General features: G+C 38.1%; 2 protein-coding genes across 2 annotated transcripts in view; both read left to right on the forward strand.

The window, feature by feature from the left end:
- LOC140950299 (uncharacterized) overlaps positions 1-23734 on the forward strand; it is a 176650-nt gene that overhangs the window by 73418 nt on the left and 79498 nt on the right. The window lies entirely within an intron of this gene.
- Positions 1-23734, forward strand: part of LOC140950276 (uncharacterized) — a 120226-nt gene that overhangs the window by 11488 nt on the left and 85004 nt on the right. Inside the window, exons 2-6 of the mRNA XM_073399494.1 lie at positions 37-381; positions 3604-3858; positions 10631-10858; positions 20979-21082; positions 22586-22644. Of these exons, the coding sequence (XP_073255595.1) occupies positions 37-381; positions 3604-3858; positions 10631-10858; positions 20979-21082; positions 22586-22644 (991 nt within the window). The remainder of the gene's footprint in view (positions 1-36; positions 382-3603; positions 3859-10630; positions 10859-20978; positions 21083-22585; positions 22645-23734) is intronic.

Genomic DNA, 23734 nt, shown 5'->3' on the forward strand with positions numbered 1-23734 from the left:
TCTGATAAGTTTATATGATCTCTCCTTGTCTTGAAGCTGCTACTTCACAATTTATTCTACCAACACCATTGACTCCATCATATGTAGAAGAACTGCAGGAGATTACTCTTGTGTGGAACTACACTCTCGGTAGTACACTTAGTATTGCCAGTTTTTCACGTAATACTGGTGGAGGGGATGAGGAAATTGCTAGGAAGCAATCAGGGAATACGATTTTGCGCCCCGGTTTTCAGAGTGGCCGATTTAATGCTGATGCATCAGACACTCAAGCATGGCTGAAAATAACCAGAGTGCAAAAATCTGATCAAGGAATCTATGGGATTGTTTTGACTCCCACAGGCATTGGTGTTCTTCAAAATAAGGTGGAAGTGATTGTGAGATGTGAGTATTCACTATGTTAGTTGGTTTAACGTATTGTTGGAGCTTTTTCATATCAAATAATAATAAAAATTAAAAGAATTATGCTGACAGTGAAACCTCTATTAAGTGGACACCTTTGGGGCCTTCCCAAGTGTCCGCTTAATAGAGGTTGTAAAAAATGTGCATTTTTGTTAATGAATAACATTCAACGGTTACTCTGTACTGTAATAAAGTTCCATGTTGTTAAGGAAGCTACCCAGAAATCAAGTTCATTACCTTTCATTACCAACTTTAATTTGTTTGTAAATGCAAAAACCTCAACTGCCTACAGTACGTATTTCAAGGACGTAATACACTACTACTATTGTCAATTCAGTCCGGTGTCCGCTTAATAGAGGTTTTTAACAATAGGAATTAGCCAAACACAATTTATTTTAGTGTCCGCGTCTGCTTAATAGATGTGTCCGCTGTATAGGGGTTTGTTATAAAGGGAAATATTTAACAATTATTCGCCGAAGGCGAAGTTAATATTGTTGAATAAACCCTGAGACGAAGTCGAGGGGGATTATTCAACAATATTAACTGTGCCTGAGGTGAATAATTGTTTTAGTATATTCACACGAAGTGATCTCAACAGAATCAGAAAGAAAACCATTAACAAAACCGTTAGTTTGATTGACGGGTGAGTTCATGCGTGAACACAAAGCCGTAAACAGTAGATGCGCAAAAGTTAGATCTTTACAGTATCTTCAAACGTGGCAAATGAGAGTTTTGATCTTTTTGTATCGATTTTTGTAAGCTTTAGCATCAATAGTTTAAAAGAAAACGTCGAAAGATTAAATTACTACCCAATTCTGAGAAGAAACGTAGAACTTTATGTGAATGAGAAAGTTTTTTTTGTCTCCTCTCGCAAATGCTGTCCACAGCGGCTACGATCAAGGTGTGCGTTGTTTATCTGCAGTGTTCTTTGCCTTGTTAACTTGCTGGCACGTACAATTTTCGAAAATGTTGGCCTTCCTCTTTTCTCCATCAATTAACTTCTAAATATAGGCAAAATTACCCTGCGAGCAGTGGTTTCTCCAGGCCAGACGCTACGCTTCGATGGGACAGAAACCACTGCGAGCAACCGTTTGCTTTTCCATCGAGCATGCGCGTCCGCGTGATGACTACGAATATCCAACGACAAAACGGCAACGAGAACTTCAACAATAGGTTTAATAAGCAAAACAACAACTTTGGACGTGCATCACGCTTTTATTTTTGCATTTCTTTGCCATTTTTGCACGACTACGACATGAAGATGCCTAATTTTGCGTTTTATGGATAACGCAAACAAGCAACGACGAAATTTATTCTTCTCTTCGCTCTTGAACTTGGATATGGTTCCGTGGAATTCAAATCCATTTGTGTTCGCCTACATTTGACAAAGTAACTGAGTAGATAGGAATAAATAATCCAAAGAAATACTGAATATCCACAGCAGGCTCGCGTTAAGACAGCAATTGTAAGCGTAACCAAATGCGCGAGATCCTAAACTTGCTTTCAAACAGGATTTACATGTTTAAAGTTTATTTATTCGTCCATAGCGCTGGACGGCGGCTCGATCAAAGAAGGCGACGGATGCTCGCAGTGGTTTCTCTCCCTTCGTAGCGTAGCGTCCGGCCTGGAGAAACCCCTGCTTGCAGGGTAAGGCAAAATTGGTCTTGCGAGAAAATCCCGAGTTCACAAAACCGTGACATTTAGCGGCCTCGTTTTCCTCTGTAGTGGTAAACATTGCTTTGAGCGTACAAAAAGTCAGCTACTGTAAACCACTTCACAATAAATCACGCTGTTTAAACACCATGAAGTCTTTTCTTACCTTCAAAGTGATCAACACTAGGATACACTTGTATTTTCAAAACGTTCTTACTATGAAACTTTGGCAAAACATCCGGTTCACGACAGCGATTTTGTTCTGCTTTATATTCACCGCCTAGCGCGGTGAATATAACGTCATAGTCCGATACAGCGAACCAATCAGATTGCTTGAATCACCAAGATCACTGAGTGTGTATATACTAAAAGATGTTAATTTCGGGACCCGGCTTAGTGTCCGCTTAATTGGGGATGCGCTTAATAGAGGTTTCACTTTAATTAATTTTATATACCCAAATTTTTGAAACCTGGGTTAGAGAAATAAATGATTTCATTCTTGTATGTGGTAATTAAAGCAGTTTAGTCCAAATAAAAAATCATTTAATGGCTGATCAAAAAAGTATTTATTTGACACCAGGCGGTAAGTTAGAGCTCCCTTGGTATTATTTCACTCAGTGCAATCCAAATATATAATTATACCGAAATTTTTATTGGAATATTTATTAATAAGTAATCCGACACCATGGGGCTTCAAACTGGAGTCATTTCAGTCTAGAAATTTTAACTGTGAAAGTAACAAGGACAGGATTCGAACCAATGACCTCCCAATCACTGGGCGGGCGCTTTATCCACTTGAGCTATGGAGAACTTATTGAGAGTGAGGCCATATACTAGGTTCATATTTGACCCTGCATACTGCTAGGATCAGCAATGTCAGTGTCGTACTGTGTTATGAAAGAATGAAAGATGGTAATTTTAAGCTGGGTGAAACAAATGTGAAAATGAAAGAACCAGCATGTTACGAGCGTGGGACAAAGCGTGCGACAGGATTCGATTCAGAAGCCAGTTGGAAACTGTCCTCTGCTCGAGGGACTTTGAGAAAATAGAGGGCCTGTGAACAGGCTATTGACCACATTATAAAACGTTTTCATGAAGAGAATTCCATAATGTCGGGACTGTTCAGTCAGAACAGTATGCTCCTATGTGGTATGCAGGGTAACAATTCTTGCAGTAGTCACCGAACCATTTCTGTAAAGGTTGAAACTTTTTTTTGTCCGCCGAGCAAAACTTTGCTTTGTGTCATGCGGTTGATTATTTTATTTTTAGCATACATGCATTACATTTCCCTCAAATTATTACAAAGAAAAGAAACGTGTTGCAAAGCGAAGAAGACTGCAAAAGCTCTCTACATGAATGTACTGGCTTTTACATGCACTTGATCCATGTGTTCATTACAGTATAATTAAAACTTTAGTATCAAACATTTGAACTTACAGATGTACATGATTAAAACCTACGTGCACCAGTTATATTTCCTCGTAATTTTCATAAGCTTTTTGTGTGTGGAATCGTTTTTGTTAAGGAAGGCTATTTCAAACTTTCTTTCAGATGAACCAAATGTTACCATCGAACATTGTTCTACGAAGGTTACCGAGGGTGATAATGCCACAGTGTCATGCAAAAGTACAGGCAGTCCTACACCTGAAACAGCGTGGATTAGAGAAAAAACAGGCGAGATTTTATCATACAGTAAGGTTCATCAGATAACAGGTATTAACAGGAATGAAACAGGTGCTTATGTGTGTCTCGCATGGAATGGCATTGGAAAAAACGACTCAAAGTCTTGTTTGCTTGTTGTACAATGTAAGTGTACTATTTTATTTCTCTTTATTACTTGGGCATGCTTGGAGATGCATGTAAGTGTTTATGTTTTCATAGTAGGTAAAAAAAAAGTAATCTCGTCTGATCCTTTTGGCAAGAAAATTGAGAGAAAAAAAATATAAAGAAAAAAACAAATGGTAGAGGTGTTTAGAGCGACGGTCAGGAAAAATCGACCAAAATCTTAATTTCGTGAAGAGTTGAAAAATCAATTTCTTTTATTTTTTGTTCATACATAGCTGTTAGCTAGATAGGAAACCTAATGTAGATTGTTCCCGCCAAAAGCCTTTTATTTTTGAGAAAAATTAGAAGATCGGTTAACGATGTGGGAGTCTCATGCCCCATTCAAACCAACTAAACATTTTTGATTAAACCAGGTTTAAAAATATGAAAAACAGACATGAAAAACTGGAGCACAGGTTTTTACACAGGATTCAAATGAAATTCAACATGTTTTGTAATTGCCCTAAATTTGCAATCGACTTAGTCAGTAAGCAGGTTTTATGAAGGGAATTATTTCAAACCATGTTTAACTAAACTGCTTTTAAACACGTTTAAGCTTTGGTGTGAATGGGGCTTCAGACTACCCTAATATTTAACCTGAAATTCGCTAACATCAACTTTCCTCGCGTTCGCAAACGAAGCCGCATGGAGAAATTTGGACACTTTCCATGAACAGAAAAATTCTTTTTCTTCTACTAGAAGATACTTTCAGGGCAATAGGGAAGCTCCTCGTACTGAAATATTTCAAAAATGAGAGATAGGTTTTCAGGATAACAAAAACTTAAAGGGACAGGTTCACGGTTCAGCACATGTTCATTTATCTGTTTTTCCGTCGGGATATGATGTATCGTCTATGCAAGCATGATCATGTCATAATATTGTCAAGGAACCAATCTGCAACTGAAATATTTGCAAGTAGCTGTAAATAAATCAACCATGGAATAAAAGCTTCGGGTGAACAATAAATCTAACGTTGGTAGTGTTGGCATAATCCACTAATTTTTTCTGCGATTTTAGTACTCCTCCACTAATCCTACCTCAGGTTACTCTGAAATACAATTCTACTTTGAAATACACTCTGAGATCGCTGAGATACATGTGAGTGGGATTATTAACCGATAGAATTAACAATAAATTGGATAGAAGTAATTTAATTAATGAGCATGCGCTTAACCGTGAACCTGTCTCTTTAAGTTCGTTACTCATTTTCGACGGCAATCTGCTTTAACAAGTGGTATAACTCCATTTTCTCTTCATGCTATTTAAATCACACATTTAGACATTCATTTAAATCATACCTTATTATAGGAAATTAACGATCCATGAAATTAAGGTATTGGACATTAACTTGACTTAAATTAACGCGAATTTAATGGGAAACGACTTTCTAATAAAGAAAATTAACGCGAAAGTGGAGGTAGAATGTCATGATAAAGGAAACGCGATTAAGACACAGTGGGTGGTGACAACTGGAACAAATTTATTTCAACACTGGATGCACAAAAAATTCAAAACTGAACAAAACTGAGCTGACATCACTTCTGACAACGACAACGATGAAGATGAACTCGAAATATTATAAACCTTTGCCTTAGCTTTTGTGAAAGAGGGTAAATGGAAAGAAATAAAGCTTGTAGTTAATGTTTTTTAGGTGCCAAGAAAGTCTGGACAGGTTCCAAAATTGGGGTTAAAATACCGGAAATGAAGAGCGCGGAAATTAACGCTGCACTTAATTAACGTCGCGGAAATAAACGCTCAACAAAATTAACGCGACTTAAATTAACGCGAATTTTAACGATTCGCGTTAATTTCATGGAACGTTAATTTCCTATAATAAGGTACCTGGGAACTGGCTTGGGTTATTGAAGGAAATCTCTGTAAGACACCATCGAAGTTCAGAAATTTTCATAGTAGGCCAGCGGTAATTGTGTAAACACTTACCATTCCGAAACACACAAAAGTAGATATTTACAGCCTAAAGGCTCGTCTTCGTACTTCTTGTAGGTCTTCCCACTGCAAAGTTGCTTTTTTCAATCAAAGAGCGGGGTAAAAAGGACAAACTGGGTCAATTTTAGCCACTTTGAAACACTGAACTCTATCAGCCGGTGACTCTGCGTGACAATCTGTTCCGTGACTGCACGTGACATAACGTCCGTTTGACATAACGTCCGGTCAAAATGACGACAGTATTTTGAAGAAGAAAAAAATCAAATCAAACGCGCTAGAATTCTGGTAGCAGGTAGTCACTTTTTATCGAAAAATAAGGAATTTAACAATGGTAATTCGCTAAGGATGACGGAACAGGAAGATATTTCGTCTTGTTACTTTATGATCGAGGAAACTTGGAGCCTTTAGATAAGTTATTTTGGTCACGCTTCACTATATTTACCGGACTTCGATGCTTTCGTTTGGAGGCTGCCTTCAGGAACCCAAGCCAATTCTCAGGTATGTTTTAGATGAATGTCTAAATGTGTGAATAAAGGAGGACTGGGAAAATTTGGAGCTATACCACATGAAGAATAATGCCGCAGAAAACAACTTAAAGTTTTTGTCAACGTAAAAACCTGTCCTTCGTTTTTGAATTATGTCAGTTCAACGAGTCTCGATATTGCTTTAAAAGTATCTTTTAGTGAAAGAAGAAGAGTTGTTCTATCGATTGAAAGTGTCCAAATTTCTCCATGCGGCTTTATTTGGGAACGCGAGGAAAGTGGATGTTAGCAAATTTCGGGTTGAAAATAAGGCCATTTTGAAACCCCGACCATAAAAACTGATATTGTTACTTTTCCCGAAAATAAAATGGTTTTTGCGAGAACAACTTACATCAGATAACTTATCTACCTAAAAGCTATCTATGGACAAAAAGCGGAGGAAGTAGATTTTTCAACTCTTGCCACTCGATAGTCGATATTTCCTGACCGTCGCTCTTAAAATGTATTTGTTGCTGTGGTTTGCCTAGTTTTTTTTTCCCCTTACGTTATTATGTAATGCCATTACATGTATAATTTAAATTATTATTGAACATACAGTATGTCCATGTATTAATTTTACCTGAAAAAACAGGCCATTTGCATGATGACGTCTTTTTACTTTTAAGACCAGAATTCATTTCATTTTTCATACAGTGGATTTAAATATGGTAATATCTAAGTGAGGCTTGAAGTCTTTGAATAACAAAAGCCCCTATTTGTACAGAAAAACAAACCCCTGTAGAGATCAAGGTACGTCCCAGGCTGCCAGAAATAATCACCCTTTGGCGCAGTGTTCTTTCTTATTCCCTGCCCTAATTATAAATTTCCACTTCTGGGAGGTGGGGCGTTCCTATAATACTGTGCTCATTTATGGCGTATGAAGTTGTATTCCGCTGTGAAAATAAGGCTTTCCCATAATTTAATGCTGGAATAGTCTATAGAATTCAAGGGGGATTGTTGTTTTAAAATAAGGTTCCTTTTAAGGTGACTCATTCCTCGCGTAACGAGGGGCTTAAGGCCTTCGTGTAGTTAAGGTTTGTAATTTTATCGCCCACAAATCGCATATGGATCATAGCGGCCTGCAAACTCAGTTGGCCCATATATACATGCATTTCTTTGTGCATTTCCCATGGTATCTGCAATGACGTTATCAGTTATTAATCGAGAAACTTGTTCAGTTATTGTTTTAACTGTTTCTGTGGCCGTTATGACAATCCATGAAATTGCGGAAAATTGCACTCAGAGCCAGGGTAATATGTAATCCATCGACCGTATTTGGAAGATGGAAGGGATATGTATGCAAGTAGAAAGACTAGCTTAAGAGATACTCTGGTAGCAACCTTTTTCCAACAGTATGTGAAAACATCTGGATAGTTAAGTTTTTAATGTAGTTCTAGTACTCCTTACAAGGACCGTAAACAATTTCCCAGCTAAACTCCAGATATGGTACGTCAACAATCTACAGGTACCACACCCATAAAAGTGCAACGGAATGATGGAAGGGGGGGGGGGGTTAGGGTTAGGGTTAGGGTTAGGGTTAGCGAAGTCTGGAACCGAGTTTACATGATCGCCCCAGTGATGAAATTTGGCCGAGTGAAACTGGTCACCAATTTTCTTTCAAAGCCAATATGGCAGAGGAAGCAGTCATGGAAGGACGATGAGTTTTTGCTCGGTTTTAAGTTTTCCCGCGTCCAAACATCAAGAAAAGGTTTCATGAACTTTTTCAATGGAAGTGTTAAACATCAGGAGGCGTGATGTTTAATGGGTGACTTCACTTATCGTGATTCGGCATCTCGGGAAGTTCAGTTAAGCTTATTGAAATATTCTGTTTAATAATAGGCAGGACGTGAATTTTCCAGCGACCAGCCTGCTCCATCTCTTATCTTTTTTCCATTTACAATGGTATTAAGACTCTCTTCCTTATCCTAAACATATGCTACGAGCACACTATGATAGTATGATTCTTGCAAAAGTCATATGTGAATGTTCATTAAACCAATTTTCTACTTCGCTGTTCGTAAGTTTGTTTGTACACCACAACAAACATTTTTGGGCGTAAATACAGAATACAGGGCCAATTTAGTAAAAGACAAGGGTAAATGTTCCAACCACTTTGCTACACATACATGTATACTGGGTCTGTCAGCATAAGCTATTTTTATAATCAGGAGGAGACTAGTTTACTACACCTTCTCTGGAGTATCGTTGGAGTGATACATGATAGTCAATAAATTTCCAACAGCAATACCGTATTTAGTAATCTTATATTAGAAAGTGACTTTGGGTCTGAGTATTTCCTTGAAATTTTTTGTACAAAAATTACCCTATTGTTTTGAAATTATACTTGAAATGATTATAATGGTTAATTGTGAGACAAGAGGCTAACCCAGTTTCTAATAAGAGTGAGTACATCAGAGAGGGGTATGCGTTGAGAATATCGCTCAAAGGACTCAAGTACAAGAAATAGAAAGAGGAAAGTATTTAATATGTTACAAAGTTTATAGAGAGAATCAGAAGGGGCTTGAAAAAGGTACAACCTCAATTGTTTGTTCAAGTTATGAATCTGATGTACAACTAAAACAAAGAAGGTAAAATTTATTTTTTTTTATCAACCATCAAAAGAAGTTATTGCCCAATCCCCTTAACAGTTCTTTCCACGGTACTACCCTTGGCTTATTTGGCCTACAATGGAGGTCAAAAGTGTTGGGACCTTTTCAGTTATATTGGTAAAAGATGCAACCCCTCCTTTATACAACAAAAATATAGAAAAACCTTTGCATTACATTGTAAAAGTGTGTTTTTTTAGTAAAATGCTTTCTATGCGCTCCAGATGATCTGTCTGTCGCAATAAAGAGTTATGAATACGTTGCCAAGGGGTGTTCGGTGTGAACATTCAGTATACCCAAAAGGAACTACGTGATTATTTGAGCGACGTGTTTTTGATTGTTTTTAAAGGCATTTAATGCTTGTAGTACTTGTTGTTCCTATCTGAGAATGTGCACTTAGAAGACTCAAAATTAAGAATCTCAATTATCATTTCTTGTAGTTGTAGTAAAACAGTAAACAACTCTGACAACTCTTCTCCGCGACTCACAGCCACCACACTTAAATATGGCCAACAATAAATTTTGGGCCTTTCACTTGAAAATGCAAACTCTTCTACATACGTATTGGAGGGTTGGCGCCCTTCTTTTAGTCTTGAGAGCCTTCATTTAGAAAGGTAAAGTGAGTCAGACAGTCGCATCTAATGACAAACGCAAGACCGGAAGAAAGGGAAACGTAAAGTCCACATTACCGCGGGAAAAAAGGTTACAGCAAAGAAAGCAAGGACCAAAAGGACCAAAAGCGATTTCATTTCAACGCTGTCGAATCGCTGCGAAGACAATCGTCTTCTTTTCAGCCTGTTTCGCGCATGCTTGCTACAGTTCTTGAATGGTTGATAGTTTTCTTAACTGGGGCGATCATGGAAAGCCGAATCGCGGCAAGATCAAAGGCCGTTGGCAGCCCATCGAATCAGCATCTTCTAGATATTGTGAGCGCCAGTTGGTTATAAAGAATGACTCGGGGGATTCGAGCCAATTACATGTAGAAAGTGCGAAATATTTTGAATGATTAATAGTGTTAATTATTACAAATATTTCGCCATTTTTCACTGGCTCAAAGCCTCTGGCGTTAACCAACTGTGGGAGCAGTTATTTCATTGATTCAAGGATATATTGGCTTGGAAATGACATTTATCGATGGTATATTTGATTGGAAATTAGGCTGCATGGGTAATATAGTACTATTGATCAACCTCATCTCCAGACTGTAGCTGTTTATTCACTAGTGAACTTTAGAAAAATCGCGGCGATGCGAAGACGAAATTGCTGAATTTCTGATTAAAATAGAACAGAAAAATTGCAAGAATAAGCAAAACATATTGCTTGATGGATTTTGTCCGCTCTGTGGATGTTATCTACAATGTACTAGAGGAGTATCTACAAGAAAAAAAAACATCTGTTTATATCCTGAAACCGTGCAGAGAAAACAGTCAAAATTTAGAAGAAAATTCACATGGGGGTAAGCTTGTTAAGAAGTTGGGAATGTAGCGAATCAATTGGAAAACAATTATTGAATTCGGCTTTAGTATGATGAGAATAATTATAATGCAGATCTCGGTGGCTGTTATCCACGTTAACGGTTTTCTCGATCTGGATAATTCTTCACCCCACACTATGCCTCATTCAATCATTGCCAAAAGTAAAGATTAACAGCTATTGATTGTTAACTGGTTATTATTCTAGTTCCTCCCAAGATTGTTAATTTTGTCCAAGAGTACAATGTTGCGGTGCAGCAGAGTGTTACTCTTCAGTGTCAAGCTGAAGGATATCCTGAGCCAACATTTACATGGAGTCCATGCAACAACGACTGCAATACTGGCACCTTAACTATTCTTGAGGTCTTGAATGATACTGTCTATACCTGTGCAGTGACGAATAGTGAAGGCAGTGATTCAGCAGATGTCAGTATTGGTAGGTTGCCTCTCAAAATACTGGTTAACTACATGTATTAAGCATAGGATAAAGCTGCCCTTATACTCCTGTAATGGCACGCTGGGTTAGCGTAAAGTTGCGTTAAGATTTGTCCCAGATTTTTAAGGAACTTAAGGAATCAGATAAATACTGGTAAAATTTCACATTTCGTGCTGTGTATATCTAGCCGAATTTTTGAAAACCAACCTAACCATTTTTGCAGTCATTTCATTGAAAAAGGCGTCAAAAGGCGCCAAAAAAAGCTCCAAAATCGTAGTAATGAAGGAAAAGGAAAGGAGAAAAACAAAGAGCGAGGAGAATAAAAGGAGGAGACGAGAAAAAGAAGCGGTTGCACTCTTAGTTTTTATAATAGCTACTATGGAGATTTTTGGCCGAAAAATACTGTTTTGGCAAAATACCCTTTTGGCGGTAACGTTATATCAAAATTTCGCCAGATATGCAACATGGTCCATCACCAGAGGGGGTTCTAATACTCATCTATCTCAGGGTAATAAACGAGACTGATCCAACATGAAAGCTTATCTATTTAAAATAGCATTCCAAAATTGTCTTGCCGGACTTTCTGAGTGGTAGCTATCTGGTAGAAATTCGACTTTGAAAAGACCTCATTGGAAGCCGCCGACGGTCGCCATTTTGTCTCTCAAAGGAAAACCCAAGAAAATAGAAACATACAAATAAACTACCTGAAACACCTCCAAAGGATAACATATATCTTCAAAGTAGATTAAGTTGATCTGTTTAGACTGAATTGGCTTTTGGACAAAATTTTGAATCCAAATTTAGCTTTAGAGTTGACATCTCAGAGAGATAAACAGACTCCTTACGTTTCGATGTGGTTTTATTTGGTTACCATTTCCCCCTAGTGGAGTAGGCATCAAAATCAAGCTGCCTCTTGAAGCCAACTGTAGTAGAATTGCTAGAAGTAGATTAGGTATATTATCAATCAAGCCGAGGAAAAGAGCTAGTGGGAAGAGAGTGGTGTTTCAGTCAGATGAAGATTTTCTGAGGTTCACAGCGAACCGCGAGAAGTCTGAGTTGATCTACAATCCCAAAAAAGATGAGTGTCTCTGGGGAATCAGCTTAATTAGGAAGTAGTTTGTTGCAATCCTTCTATAGAGAAATTGAAATTGAAATACTCTTAACTTTTTTTCTGTAGTTCACAAAAATGGTTGCCGATAGGTGTTTTACTAGTTGACTCGTACATTTGAAAAAATATCGTCAGAAAACCGCATTTTATCTCATCTTTTGATAAACTATAAATCATGTGAATTAAGTTCCTTTAGACGTTCGTTTGATCTCTTACAAATCAATATATTTTTTCCTTTTTTTAGTATGTTTTAATATTTTTCTTCCCTTGCAAAATGAGTAATGATACAAGATTGAATCTCATACGGCACATTTTTTTTTTCAAGTGATTGGATCAAGTCGATTCTAACCCCTAGAAAAATTTTCAGTAAGCATGTTACATGGATTTTGTCTTATAACACCGCATCAAACAGGACCCGCTCAAGACATGCATTTTGGATTGCATGCTTGTGTTTATACTAGTCAAGGACTCTCATATTCAAAACGATGGTCAGTGCCATAAATCTATATGGCCAGTGTAGCTCCGTTTGCTCATGATGGTCAAAACCTTAACATATAGACGAATCTTTGCTTCCAGGTTTTTGTTTTAATTTTCGTCATTAGCATGCGACTGACCATACAACTTACCTCAGAAGCCGTAGTCGTATACACTTATTTCAATTAAGGTTGCTCCCGTGAAACATGATGTATGATTTATGTTTCATAGCCTGCAGTGCACTATGTTCAACCCTTTTGTAGCGGGAATTTCAGTCTTGTTCACGTTTATTGAAATAATGGAGATCATTTTTAAAAAAAATTGTTGGAAAGAGTTAATAACCTATGAGAAGGCGTTCGAGAGAGCTTTCAACTCAAATGGCTGCGAAAATTGTTAAGCGTGAGAAATTAGAATAAGGTTTTACCGCCTGATCGAGCTGCGTTTTGGGGCCAGTATGCTGGTTCTTTCAATGAAGCAAACAACGCTATTCTTTTTTATTCAGTTTAAACAAAATTACCTGAAAAATAAATAAACGCGTTATGTTAAGTTAGTTCAACAAACGCTTTGAATTTTTTTAACTCCATCCAAAATTCCCACGTGCACGAGCCAAGCAAACTTGTTGAAAATTTGTACATTCACTGCATATTATTACCACAGAGCAAAAGAAAACTCAAATCACTGTCTTAAAAAGCCTAGGATTTAGTGTTTGAGAATACTTGTACATTGTCTTAACTTCTGCTGACATAGCATAGAAGCGTCAGTAGCGTTTGCTGTCTTGGTTTCTAATGCACCGCGGGCTACGAAACATGGATCATGCATCATGCGTCATTCTTCCCTGAAGCAATCTTAATCACAGGCGACCCAGACGTAGTATGTGTCACTGAATGAATATATTAATATCTACATGGACAAATTAATGCGATGAGTCGTCGAAACTCCCATGGACAAAACAAAGCTAAGGTACCTTCAACTGAACGTATCCTTGTCTTTCCTGGCCGGTTTAAGTGGCATTTTGTTGAGTTTTGAAATTGTAGGTACTATCCACTAAAGAAGAATTAAAGGCTGGCTACAAAACAAACAGACCATCTCCACGCGCCTTCACACGAAGCGCTATAAATTCGAGAATAATCGACGAATCCGCTCCAAATAACCATCGGCTAATCTGCAGGTAACGTGTGCTCCTGCTTCTGGCTCGCTTGCTCCACAAAACCCATCGCAACTGCACAATAATTGCTCGCTCATCAACAAGCACTGTTGACCTTTACGCTTCGATATGACCGCAAACGACCAGGTTTAATACGCGACGTGAATATTCCAGCTTAGCGACCGCGTTCGCGCAACAATGCAGCACTTGCTATGGGTGGGCCGGTACTATTGCTTCTAGGTCAATCGACTGACCGAAGGTTCGCTGCGTTAGTTTTGACCAGGAAACAAAAGGCGATCGCAGGACCGTCCGTACGTTTTCAACAGGGCAGCCCTGGTTTTCAAGTTCGAATTCTTCTAACGTTCGCTGTCTCAGCTGCTGTCACATTGTTCGTCCAGCCGCTTGCATAGGTTCTTGACTCTATCAGACTTATTTGCTTAGATTAACAACGTCTTACTCCATAATATGTTGTCCAAACTGGTGAAGGAGGACGATAATTTCCCGCCCAGGAAAAAGGCAAAATCTGGCCCCCGCTATGCAGCTGAATAGAAGATACAGCTGAAGATATCGTAAAGTAAAATTTATGTGCGCGATATCCTTCTTCTTATTATTATTATTATTCTCAAAACTCAGGGGCACCCAACGATGATTTCCCCCTAAATGCATTGAAAACACATTAAAGGCTATCCAGAGTACTTTTGATCGAAAAATGCATTCTAAACAGCGCTTACATAAATTTAGTCAGGAGGGCTAAGAGCGAAGCTAATGATTTATAGTTTGCTCATACTAAATATAAAATATATCGTGTAATGCTAAGCGGAGAAGGCAACGAGACAGGGCCACCCAACGACTGTTTCCTCAAATACTTTCAATTGAAAACACTTCTGTAGCTATTCATAAAGTACTTTTAGCTCTATAGAAATGCATTCTAAGTGGCGCTATAAAATTTGCATCTCAGTGTTCGGCCATTCTAGAGGAACTTGAGTCTTTTCGAAATTACGAGGAATTCGCAATCAATTCACTCTTTTTTTTAGCTTTGCTATAAGATTCGTATCTGTTCGGTGCTCCTTGGGCAAATTGGATCTTTTTAAAAATTACAAGGGCTTCAATATTATTTTCCCGATTGATTGACCTAGAAGCAATAGTACCATCCCTCCCATAGCAAGTGCTGCATTGTTGCGCGAACGCGGTCGCTAAGCTTGAATATTCACGTCGCGTATTAAACCTGGTCGTTTGCGGTCATATCGAAGCGTAAAGGTCAACAGTGGTTGTTGATGAGCGAGCAATTATTGTGCAGTTGCGATGGGTTTTGTGGAGCAAGCGAGCCAGAAGCAGGAGCACACGTTACCTGCAGACTAGCCGATGGTTATTTGGAGCGGATTCGTCGATTATTCTCGAATTTATAGCGCTTCGTGTGAAGGCGCGTGGAGATGGTCTGTTTGTTTTGTAGCCAGCCTTTAATTCTTCTTTAGTGGATAGTACCTACAATTGCAAAACTCAACAAAATGCCACTTAAACCGGCCAGGAAAGACAAGGATACGTTCAGTTGAAGGTATCTTAGCTTTGTTTTGTTATATTTTGACTTTTAGACTATTTTAGTCCATGGGAGTTTCGACGACTCATCGCATTAATTTGTCCATGTGGATATTAATATATTCATTCAGTGACACATACTACGTCTGGGCGGCCTGTGCCTTAATACTCCGATTCCAGAAAAAACCGGAAGTTGCTTGGAAGTGAGGCCTAATAGCCCTTGCGGCAAATTTAAAATAACTAACATGGCAGACGACCAAGTCGATCTTACTCCAGAGGACATTCCTGGTGCTAGCTTTATTGAAGAAGGGATAGAAAATTGACCGTTGCTCAACTAACGTGTTGGTTAAAATGCCTCTGTATAAATCAAAATGGTAATATAAAGAAGGAACTGTTGGAAAGGTAGTTGTACATCATCATCCAGCTAAGTCATATATGACATATTTATCAGATTTCCTATAGAAGGCCCAGCAAAGCGCTCTAAGGTAAATAACATCTTCCTCGGAATTTAGACTCGCACACACTTGGAGGTCGTAAACAAAAATGAGAGCATTTTGGGCCCTTTAGAACTTGCAAACTCGGCAACGGCATCAGCAGATTTCGTGGTGTTCTTTCTACAGTTCTTTAGGTGTTCTAATGTATCAGTCGGAACGAATGTGGGAAGGACGGTAAAATCATCAGCAAATGCTGAATCAACGGTGGGAAAGTTCTTGAAGTGGTTTGCTGAATCTCGCGGTTTCCCCATTTTCCCTCAGTTCTTCAATCTGTCTCGCTAATTTTACTTTATATAGTGAAGACCCTCTCTGAATCATGGTCATATATTTTTAGATTTCATTTCTTGCAGGTTCTTGACCCTGAGAAAGCAAATTTTGTACGAAAATACGTGTCTTAACCGCTATGTAGACTTGTAGTTGAAAATAAATGAACAACCTAAACAGTTGATCGATCGCGCGAAGCCGGATTAAGTACACTTACCTTTCCAAAAGTTCCTTCTTATTAAGACTTTGATTTATGCGGCGGCATTTTAACCAAAACTTCAGTAGAGCAACGGGCAATTTTTCTATTTCTTCTTCAATAAAGCTAGTACCAGGAATGTCCTCTGGAGTAAGATCGACTTGATCGTCCGCCATGTTAGTTATTTTAAATTTGCCGCGAGGGCTATTAAGCCTCACTTCCGTGCAACTTCCGGTTTTTTCTGGAATCGGAGTATTGAAATAGGTGTATAGCTGATTCGATAATGGTTGCTTTGGGCATTGGGAAACTATTGTTTGGTGCTCACTCAAGTAAATCGTTGCATTGTTCCATATGCCCGAATGGCCAATTACCAAAGCAACCTTTTTTGATTTAGCTGTATAAGAACTACAAAAGCTGAAAGAGCTAATTGACTTCAACAATTTGTGCAGTTGGCAGCTGTTGCAAGCAATATTGAAGGAAGTTGGGTGGCATAAAGGTTAATGAGCCATACATTCTTTATTAAACGTGGAGTTTTCCATAGGCGAATCCTTAGCATGGGCTTATCATTATCTAATAAATGAAACAACATGAAAATTCTGAATATTGAAAGAGCAAAACAATTTCAGTTGTCTGTGAAAATTTGAGCCCAATTTACTAAATAATTTCGGAGAAATTCTCTTCGAAAAAGAACCAAAAGTTACAAAAGAATGTAGGAGCTCATTAATGTTTTTCCACCGAGTAATTTTGTAGTTTTCAATTGTTATTTTCTTTGTTACTGATTGCAGAAAGCTAAAACTTGTAAAAACTGAATAAATTATACCCAAATGGTATATACGGCTACGTCTTCGATGGGTTAACCCGTATGCTAATGAGCAAAAATGTGAACAATGACGTCACGATGAATCCGCCCATAAGAGAATTTCTCCGAAACCATTCGGTATATTGGGCTCAAATTTTTAAGAGATAACTGAAATTATGTTCTTTGAATATTAAAATAAGTGATAAGCGTACGTTAATGAGGTTAAAAAGGTAAACAAAGATTGTCCTATTCTTAAAAGTATATACATGGTCGTTTTATTTTGTTTGGCATGATGTTCACATCTCTAGCACAGGGTGCGGAAAAGTTGTTTGTGATGACAAGCGAAGCTATCGCACGAATCGCCTCTGTTACTGTAGAATCGATGATCAACTTGACATATCAAACCGTCATGCGATCGTGTTACAAACCTGGTAAAATATTATCTGATGCTCGGTGGGAACGAAAGTCGCTGGGACGCATTCGGAAAGCGAAGCTTTTCGAGCGAGGCACGAAGTGCCGAGAAGAATAAGACATGAGTAAGACATGATGAATAATGGCGGGTTGAAAATTGGCCCAAATTATTTTCATCCCTTGTCTCTTTATTATATGTTAGTCGTTGCTATTCGTCCGCAGTCATTACCTTCAGCGGTTTCCGGAGCATTGGATGATATTTACCAGGTTAATAAGACAATCGAATGACAGTTTGCTCGATTCTGCCACAACTCACGGCTTACATTCATTTAGGTATGCGTCTACAACACTGTGGAATAGACTCCCTGAGGACCTGAGGTCCACGACATTACTAATAGGGAGATTAAATTCAAAGTGCGACAAATTTCGTTTGAACAAATATAATAATACAAGAAATGGGTAGTTAAATTCGTTTCTTATGGTGCTATGTTTCCTTTCCTTTATTTTATTTTTATTTATTTTTTAGGATAATAATTACTTTAATTAATTATTCATTTTCTTCTATCTCGGAGATATTAGCTTTAAGAGCTACACTGTAAATCTGAGGATAAATAAAGGTGATGATGATGCATGTACAGTACAAAAACAAAAGCGATGCGCTATATAAACCGTGAAATTTAACTACAATCAACAATCAAGGCTACAAATAACTCCTCTGCTCCCTGTGTCTCTAGTTAAATGTTAAGTTTAGCCTATAGTGTGACCGCAACAGATCAGAGAACGTTACTAAGTGAGAGTAGATAATCTCAAACTGCAAACATAAAATCATAATTTTACTCGGTAGTAATTACTGTCGAATAGGCGACTTTCGTATTCCCGGGCGGCCAAGGACGAGTGCCTGTTTTTGCGCGAAAGCGAGGCTAATGCGGGTCACTTCTTACCAAGAAGACAAAGAAACATGAGAAAACTGCGGCTGGGTTGCCGCAAGAAAGGAAAATTTGAAACGTTAAAGGGTTTTGAAGGTCTCAAAACTTATTTACAGGCTTGAGAAATCATTGTTTCAAACAGCAGAAATTGACCGAAATAGTGGTCGGTTAGTGAGTTCAATGAGATGGTTTCAAAATCCTTAAATAAAACAAGGTAATACCCTGGAGCCATTTTAATGTTGCTTTCAGTGATGGTTAAAACGTCTTTAAGCCATACCTTCCATTGGAGTGTACGTACTTGTCGAAAGCCTGCAAGTTAAACTGAAAGCTTCTTTGTAGTTGACATTTTTTCTAACGGAGCTAATGCAAAATCTTGTGTATTTGAAGAAAAACATCAACCAACGGGGCAGACGTTCTGCATAAATTCCTTGCACTGTAGGGGCGTTAAATCGTTTTAAACGAAGATGACTAAAATAGAATAAGTTTATTTATACATAAGCTTAATATTCAGTCACATAAAAAAAAGGTACGCACATTTCACTCGACAATACAGAATACAGAACTTTAAACAGACGATATACTGAGCAGTTTAAACTCCATTTTACAGATAAACTCAAGAGTCAAATAGAATACTAAGAAGTAATTATAAGATAATTAAAGGGAGTAATATATTGTTATTTTAACAAACCCAGTTACCCTTTACAAGCTCAAAAAGTTTACTTCTTCTTTTGATTTCGTCGCTTTTTCCTTTCCTCTGTTAAGGTGGCTCCCTTGAGTAAATTGGCCGTGCGCATCCTGAGCGCTAGTATGGCGCGAGCTTTAAAATCCGCGCGACGTGCATGCAAAAATTAAAACAAACATGCCCTCTCAGTTTCGAAATATTCCTCCCAAAAAACGTTATTAACTTTCTGTTGAAGCTCATTGTGCAAAAAGTTTAACTAGTTTAGGTCAAACATTTTTGAGAGGAGACAATGTTACACCGGTTACAAGTCACTATTGATCTCCATAGGAGTAAATTGTATGTAAAAACAAAGCAGAAATTTTCCAAAGACATCGATTCTTTCGCTTCAAAAGTAGACAAACGTTAAATAGTCGAAGTAGATGGTGAGTGAAGACTTTACTAAGAAAACAAAGAAGTAAGTACACTATCCCAGAAGGAAGCTGTTTTTTTTTGTTTTGCCGACTCTATCACATTGTTTGAAAAACTTATCAGAAAAAAGGTTTCCCACTTCCTAATCGAAAGAACCTTTCCATCGACGAACCAACATCCTTGTATTTTTCTTGTTCCAAACGTTTTTCAACGAACATACAAGATGCACTAGAAAATGTTTTTGCACAACGAGAAATAATTTTTACTCGCAGATTGACCCTTGACGAAAGCAATAGTTGTCCGTCGAGACCTACGGCCTTGCACGTGTAGCTGAGGACATGATGTACGATTCATAGATTGGCGCTATCTTTTACAGCAGACTTGTAAAGAAAAACTTCGCCGTCGAAATTATCCCTAAAGAAGAACAAGGTTGAAAAAGTATCCGGAAGTCGGCTGACATTTGAAGATCTCCAAACAGTGTACAGCAGATTAGGAAATGAAGGGCTTATTGCGATCCTTGCACAATCACCGTCCTCATCTCCGACGATCGCCATCCTCACGAGTGACCACCACGGTTCGAATTTTAGCTACAATAGTCAAGTACTGCGAAGAAAACATTCTGGGTTAGGTATAAAATTGAATCCGCTATCTCTCCTTTTTCAACTGGCGAGATTTCACCGTAATAATACCAATAAACGGCTTCAAAACAATGGCTTTCGTACTTTTCAAAGAAACCACATGTTTTCAGTAGCTTTGTGCATTATGCGCATGCGGGCGTGATGGCTCGCGCGCGTATTTTGCTCATACGACCCCAACCACGCGTGTTTTTTGGATTTTTGTGACGTCAACGTAGTTAATTAACCGTGAATTTCTCGCAATTCCTTCAGTGATTTTTTTTAAAAATTGCCTCATTTCTTAACAGTTGCAGTACCTTTGCACTGTCCTTTTTTTGTTAAAATCTGTAGGAGCTAAAGTCCTCCATTAAGAAAAATTACAAATTTCAAAATATTGGCAAAACTGTCTTAACGACCCCATGTTTTTTCCACTTTAAAATGTTAAGCAATATCGTTAATATAAAGTGGCGAAGTTTAAAGACATTTCCCCCAAGGGAAATAAGAAATATTAAAAATTACTGCCTGTCTAAGGATACAATGTTGCCATGGCAACGGCTTTAATCCAGAAAATGAAACTTGATAAAGGAGCCTTCTTATATGGGTAACCTTAGCGGTGAATCTTGTGAACAAAATCGCAAAGACAAGGTAACTAGATTTCGTTCTCCAACGTATGCTAGATAGCTAGGGTTATTAGTAAATACTCTAGGGAGCCACCTTAAGTACGATCAGGGTTCCCACAATTTTGTTATTTGCAACACATGTCCCTTTGGCTTACTGGTAAAGTTTAAGCTTTAAAATCTTACTATTTTAAAGATTTCTATCGTTTACCAGCGACTCAGCGGCAAACTATGTAAAAAAATAGATGTTTGTTTTTGTTTTTGCAAAGAAATTAACCCGCATTAGCGTTGCAATCGTGCTCGTCCCAGGGCCGTCGGGTTATACGAAACTTGCCTGTTGGATATCCTAAATTGGCACATCCTTGCACTAAATTCGTCGTTTTTTAACGTTTTTTGATCTGATTAAAAGGTAATGTAAATTTACAGTTATTACAATATTTTGTTTAACAGTCATTGCAGACAAGACGATAAACGTAACAATGAAAATCACAAGTGAAAGCTGCACCGATGGAGAATACAATAATTGTTTGTTATCAACGAGGCTTTCCGATGCGGTAAAATATCCGAAGCCGTCTTTCTTTCCTTGTTTCTTTCTTCAGTGTTGTGTGAATACTTTTGTTAGGCTTGGTTAGGTTGAATTGGACTTGCTTAGGAGTAATCCAGTTCACTGTATTTTCCTTTTGACTCTTCTGCCGGGCTTCACAGCCTTAAGGTGGCTCGATACAGGTTTTTAGGGTCAATACCTCTCAAAATTGAGCATAAACTTCGTCGCCAAAAACAATTAAGATTTGGGAAAATTGCCACCACAGTTGTATTAGCTAAAGATGAAAATTTGTTATGATCAGGAGTGCAATGACATTGAAGTTTTCATAGCAACGAAATGACGCTATTAGGTATTTTACTTACAGCGGTATTTCTCGGCACTGGGAACTGTTCTTCCAAAATCGTTCACGGGAGCTTTTTCCTCCAATAGCCTGCTCCGTGTTCGTGAAGTTTAAGCGGAATCTGTAAGAGAGTTTTTGAGATATTTTGGGATAAAGTTTTTATGATTAGAAGGTTAATGTCAAGAATTTTAAATTTATAAAAAAATCTATCGAGCGGTTTAAAAATTATACGCTGATTTGTTAAAGAAGACCAAAATGTTTACAAAACCACTAACAAGAGCGCTTCGATACATACTAATCAAATCCTTCTTTCTAGCAATCGGCTGGAGCTTTCTCCATGATCTTTCACACAAGTTTTCAAAAAGATTGAAACTACTATGAGTCGAAATTGCATGTCAAAAGCGCTTCGTTTTCTACAGATAACAGCCGAACATCAAGAATATCCATTTTTTACTGTGTTTCTAACCATAAAAACTTCATCCCAAAATATCTCGATAACGCTCTTACAGATTTCACTTAAACTTCACGAACATCGAGGCCGCTATTAGAGGAAAAAGCTCCCGTGAACGATCTTGGAATAACAGTTCCCTGTGCCGAGATATAATGCTGCAAGTAAATTAGGTAATAGCGTCATTTCGTTGCTATGACAACTCCGATGTCATTGCAACCCTAATCAAAACAAATTTTCATCTTTATCGAATTCAACTGTGGTGGCAATTTTTCGAATCTTGTTCCTGGCGACGGAGTTTATGCTCCAACTTTTGGGGTATCGACCCTGAAAAACTGTATCGAGCCATCTTAAATACAAAGAGCCCATTTTGCAGTTAAAGGTGAAAACGAGGCTGGGGTTGATATTGTTTTGATACAACCCTTCCTGCTTTATTATGTAAATCACGTTGTACTTTATGCTACCTAGTCGGTATTATTTATTAATAAGCATATTAATTTCCACAAGTAAGGAGAGAAGTTTGTATCAGAACAAGCTCCAGCTGCGCCTTGCGTTCACTCAAAATTATTCTAAGGCCACAACTGTAAAATGGTCCATTTCTTTCCAATCGAACGTACCCTCATGGGAAAACGTCCAGCTTTTCTGTTAATTCTGTAAGCAAGAGCATATTGTTCTCTCTCCCCAAGGTGTAATTTTGATGCATTTTACTTCTGCTCTTGTTATAGCTTAAGGAAGTATTTTTCAAAGAAAGCAGCTATATCAGTGCCACTGTGAGGAATGTCAGGTATATATTTACAGTATATTTCTTTATTGTTTTTTTCTAAGCTTGCCAGAGGGTGGAATCCTCCAAATCGTGCAATCTGATTAGTTCCGAGAGCGGGCAGTTTTTTTTACGATCTTGCCCGCTAACCCGGGGCGAATCGTTGGCAGCTTCAGTCACAAGTTTGTTTGCTGTTTGTGAACGAGCAAAAAACGTGATTTTAAAACCATTTTCCTTTTAAAACTTGCGCTATTATTAGCATTAGCTAGGGAAAAGTAAATTTTATTATTCAGTCAAAAACTCTGAACGTACAATCAAGCAAGTCAGCTAGGGAAACCGCTAAAGTAAAGCAAAACAGGCGGCTTGTGATGTCGCTTCACTAGCTTTATAACCTACGCTGTAAGTACTGTACATGATAATCTTGCTTTTGTGCACCGTTTATTCGACATATTTGTTCTGTTTGTAGTTTTGTTTCCCATTTTTGCTGTCTGAATCTAGATTCTGCCGTTTTTCATTGAATTTTGCCTCGCTAGTTATGTACTTTTCGGGTTGTTGTCGATGATTGCATTTAGCTTTCAATCTTAAAATAACACCAATCCCTTTTCAAGCAGTGGGTTATCGCCGTTTTCAATTATTAGTTTATACAATTCTTACCCTTCTTTTATTCGAATTTCATTCAAAACCTTAACATTGGTAGGTGTAATTACCGTAATATTCCGAAAATAAGCCCCTCCAAATATAAGTCCCCCAATCCGATAACGCAAAAAACCCTCCGTTAAATCGCCCCTCCAAATATAAGCCCCCCGGGGGCTTGTACTTGGAAAATTGCCCTCAAATACAAAATAAAACAAAGCAAAAACGGTAAATTTACTTCCAACTATAAGGCTAGCCCAATCGATTTTGAAACGCAAATTTCTCTCAGTAGATAAACCCCTCCGAATGTAAGCCCCTCCAAAAATAAGCCCCTCAAAAAGGGCCTTTGAAAAATATAAGCCCCGGGGCCTATTTTCGGAATTTTACGGTAGCTCTTTTTATAAAGCCTTTTTGCAGTTTTCATCCCGCTCGATTGAACTAATTTTAAAGTAATGTTATTCGGGAATATCTAATGGTCGTG

This window comes from Porites lutea, chromosome 10 (assembly GCF_958299795.1).
Source record: "Porites lutea chromosome 10, jaPorLute2.1, whole genome shotgun sequence".
NCBI classification, from domain to species: domain Eukaryota; kingdom Metazoa; phylum Cnidaria; class Anthozoa; order Scleractinia; family Poritidae; genus Porites; species Porites lutea.